The 3,270-nt window shown below is 38.2% G+C and overlaps 1 protein-coding gene across 1 annotated transcript; it reads left to right on the forward strand.

Moving 5' to 3' along the window:
• LOC110919692 (uncharacterized mitochondrial protein AtMg00810-like) lies at positions 1-1,299 on the forward strand. Its single transcript, XM_022163953.1, has 2 exons — positions 1-197; positions 609-1,299. The coding sequence occupies exons 1-2, from the start codon at positions 1-3 to the stop codon at positions 1,297-1,299; spliced, it is 888 nt and encodes a 295-aa protein (XP_022019645.1).
• Positions 1,300-3,270: the final 1,971 nt, after the last annotated feature.

Raw genomic sequence — 3,270 nt, forward strand, 5'->3', positions numbered from 1 at the left:
ATGACAACACGAGCAAAATCAGGAATTTTCAAACCAAAGTATACCGCTGATATTGCTTCTCTCAATTCTTATGCTTTGCATGCTACCTTATCATCTCATAGTGAACCCTGTGGTTTTAAATCTGCGGCTAAAGACCCGAAATGGATGGCAGCAATGGTTGACGAAATCAAGGCCTTACAACATAATAACACATGGACGTTAGTTAGTTCCACGCCCATATTCAACGAATATCGTGGGATCTGAATGGGTGTTTCGCACTAAATATCACTCTGATGGGACCGTTGAACGGTATAAGGCGCGATTGGTGGCTCAAGGTTTCACTCAACTCCCAGGGATAGACTACTCGCATACTTTTAATCTTGTCGTTAAAGCTTCCACAATCAGCATTGTGCTCTCACTGGCAGTACTTAATAACTGGAAGTTGCATCAACTTGATGTTAAGAATGCTTTCCTAAATGGAAATCTGAATGAAACTGTGTTTATGGAGCAACCACATGGATTTGTGGATTCTAAATATCCGAACTATGTTTGTAAATTATCCAAGGCCCTCCGCGTGCTTGGTTCCAATGTTTAAGCACGTTTCTTATCTCTTATGGTTTTTCTTGCAGTCATGCGGACACATCTCTCTTTGTTTTCCGCAAAGAGTCTCACATTATGTATATGTTCGTCTATGTTGACGATCTTATACTTACGGGAAATAATGACACTGCCATCACTACCTTTATTTCTTGTCTTCATCATGAGTTTGCCATCAAAGACCTTGGGGATCTTAATTACTTTCTGGGCCTTGAAGTTCTCTATACTCACACTGGTCGTTTTCTAACTCAAGCAAAGTATGTTGCCGATATTCTTCTTCGAGCACAGTTACTTGAAGCTAAACCAGTCAGCACTCCCCTTGCTCCGCATGAGTCATTTTCAGCAAATGATGTTCCTTATTCGGATCCTACTCTTTATCGTTCCTTGCTTGGTGCTTTGCAGTATTTGACTATTACCAGGCCAGATATATCTTATGCTGTAAATCAGCTCTCACAGTTTCTTCAACATCCGACTATTGATCACTTTTGGGAAGTCAAACGTCTTTTATGGTATGTCAAAGGTACTATATCCTTTGGCTTGACCTACAGTCATCCTCATTCGCCCTCTATCATTGGGTACTCTGATGCTGATTGGGCTCGTTGTCTTGATACACGTCGCTCCACATATGGCTACTCTATTTTTCTTGGTGGAAATCTGGTCTCTTGGAGTGCTAAGAAGCAGCCTACTGTATCCCGATCCAGATGTGAGTCTAAGTATCTATAGGATCGTGTTTCGACCCGAACGAGTCGTTCAGAGGAGTTTTGATCAGATACATGTGCGGAAAACAAATATCTGACTTAGAAACAGCAAGCAAATCACTTTTAACACCTTTCTGTATTAATATCTGACAATTTACATCCAAATCTCAAACCGGCAGCACTTCAGTATGAGTTACAAGGGAATCTTACCTGGTTTCGCTCATATGCACCTATTTATAGTGCATGAGGTTTCGCTCCAACGTACAAGTCAGATGAGCGAAACCCTAATGACCATATGAGCGAACCTACATGTTGACACATAAGCGAAACCATCAAAGGTCATATGAGCGAAACCCCTTATGTCTCTATAAGCGAAACCCTCACCTAAATTACATACATTCTCCAGTTTTCTCGTAAAACGTGCCCTGATCTAACAATCTAAGACTAAGACTCAATACAAGATGAAGTCGACAGATGTAGTGCACCAACAAACTCCCCCTCAGATGTTGACGAGTCGTTCATCGAGTCTTTGACAATGCTGTGTCTTCACTTCTTCAGTCTTGATCAGTCTCTGGGCTTCTCTCTCTTTATCTTTTTCTCTTTTTACTTTATCACCAATAAACTTCTTCTCTTGGATGTTGACATCTTTTAAATTCATCATCACCAACATGTACTCCCCCTCAAATGTTAACTCATCCTGCATAAACTCTACCACAAACATAAGTTTTATGATAAGCATTTAAGCATATAGACAACATTTGAAACTATCTCAAACAAATATATCAATACATTTCTGATGAACCATTTGCAACTATATCGTTTTTCTTATCAAAACAACACATTCTCCCAAACCATCTGTTTAGCACTTGGAATTTTGAAAATCAGCTTTTCAACATCAGTTGTCGAAAATCTTTTTGAATTTTTCAAAATCTATGCTAAAACACTACGAAAATATTTTTTGGAATTTTGTGAAAGAAAATAAACTGACACTTCTTGTAAATACAAAGACTAACACTAAGTGTAGAAACAACAAGATGCAGAAATGAAAATATTTACTAACAATATTTTTGTGAGTTTGTGTAAGAGGATCATATCAGTTTATCAGTTTATGAGACTTATCACCAACACCGTTAAGCTTCATTTCATTTTAAGTTCTAAACAATTTACTTAGATTGTCAGTATACTTATCCACTTAAATTTTCACACAAAGTTCAACTGATCCGAGATATGATATTAATGTCTTAAGCACTTAAACTTATCCGTGTGTGCGAGGGCCGTGAGAGCTCAGGTCGATATTTGAATATACTCCCGTATTCAGATCCCAATATTCAGTCTTACAGGTGAGTATACCACAAATGATATATGTATAGGGGTTATGTGCGAGGGCCGTGAGAGCTCAGGTCGATACTTCCGTATACGCAAAGAGATGACGGCTTCGACTTATGGTGTGTCCCCTTTAGAGGATCTTTTATTACAACAGCAGCGCTATCAATTTTATTGTTTCATTAGCTTGCTGAGGGCGATGCTATGTTTCAAGCATTTGCGGAAAGCATTATCCGGGGACTAGGTCAGTACTTCCATACAGCAGAAGTCCCGGGATAATACCCCAGATATCACTGAGCATAAAGACCTAGTATCTCAGAATAAGGGACCTTTCAAACAAGATTTCAGGGGTTACCTATATATCCAAGCAGTTTTGTTAACCCACAGAATAAGCCAGTTTGATTTTTTAGGTTTATATCTCGTCACAATTTACTAATTGTGTAAAAACCTACCGACACATCCGCAGTAAAATTGTTTATCACATTTTATCTCTCCAATTCTTTAGCATGTTGTGACAGTCCACTGATGTACTATCATTTCCTCTTTTCACAACAAAACTCATTTTTGATTTTATCATGTTTTTGGCTTTTTCAAATTTTCTAATGTTTTTGGATTTTCTGAAAATTTTCTACTCCCCCTAAAATACAAACACATTAAAGAAATTTGAAACACA

The sequence above is a fragment of the Helianthus annuus genome, chromosome 16 (genome assembly GCF_002127325.2).
Source record: "Helianthus annuus cultivar XRQ/B chromosome 16, HanXRQr2.0-SUNRISE, whole genome shotgun sequence".
NCBI classification, from domain to species: Eukaryota; Viridiplantae; Streptophyta; class Magnoliopsida; order Asterales; family Asteraceae; genus Helianthus; species Helianthus annuus.

Bases quoted from the DNA above. Each gene is read 5' to 3' on its own strand.
- LOC110919692 (XM_022163953.1), top strand. From the start codon at position 1: ATGACAACACGAGCAAAATCAGGAATTTTCAAACCAAAGTATACCGCT. The intron at 198-608 runs GTTAGTTAGTTC...TTTTTCTTGCAG, and splicing joins CAACATAATAACACATGGAC to TCATGCGGACACATCTCTCT.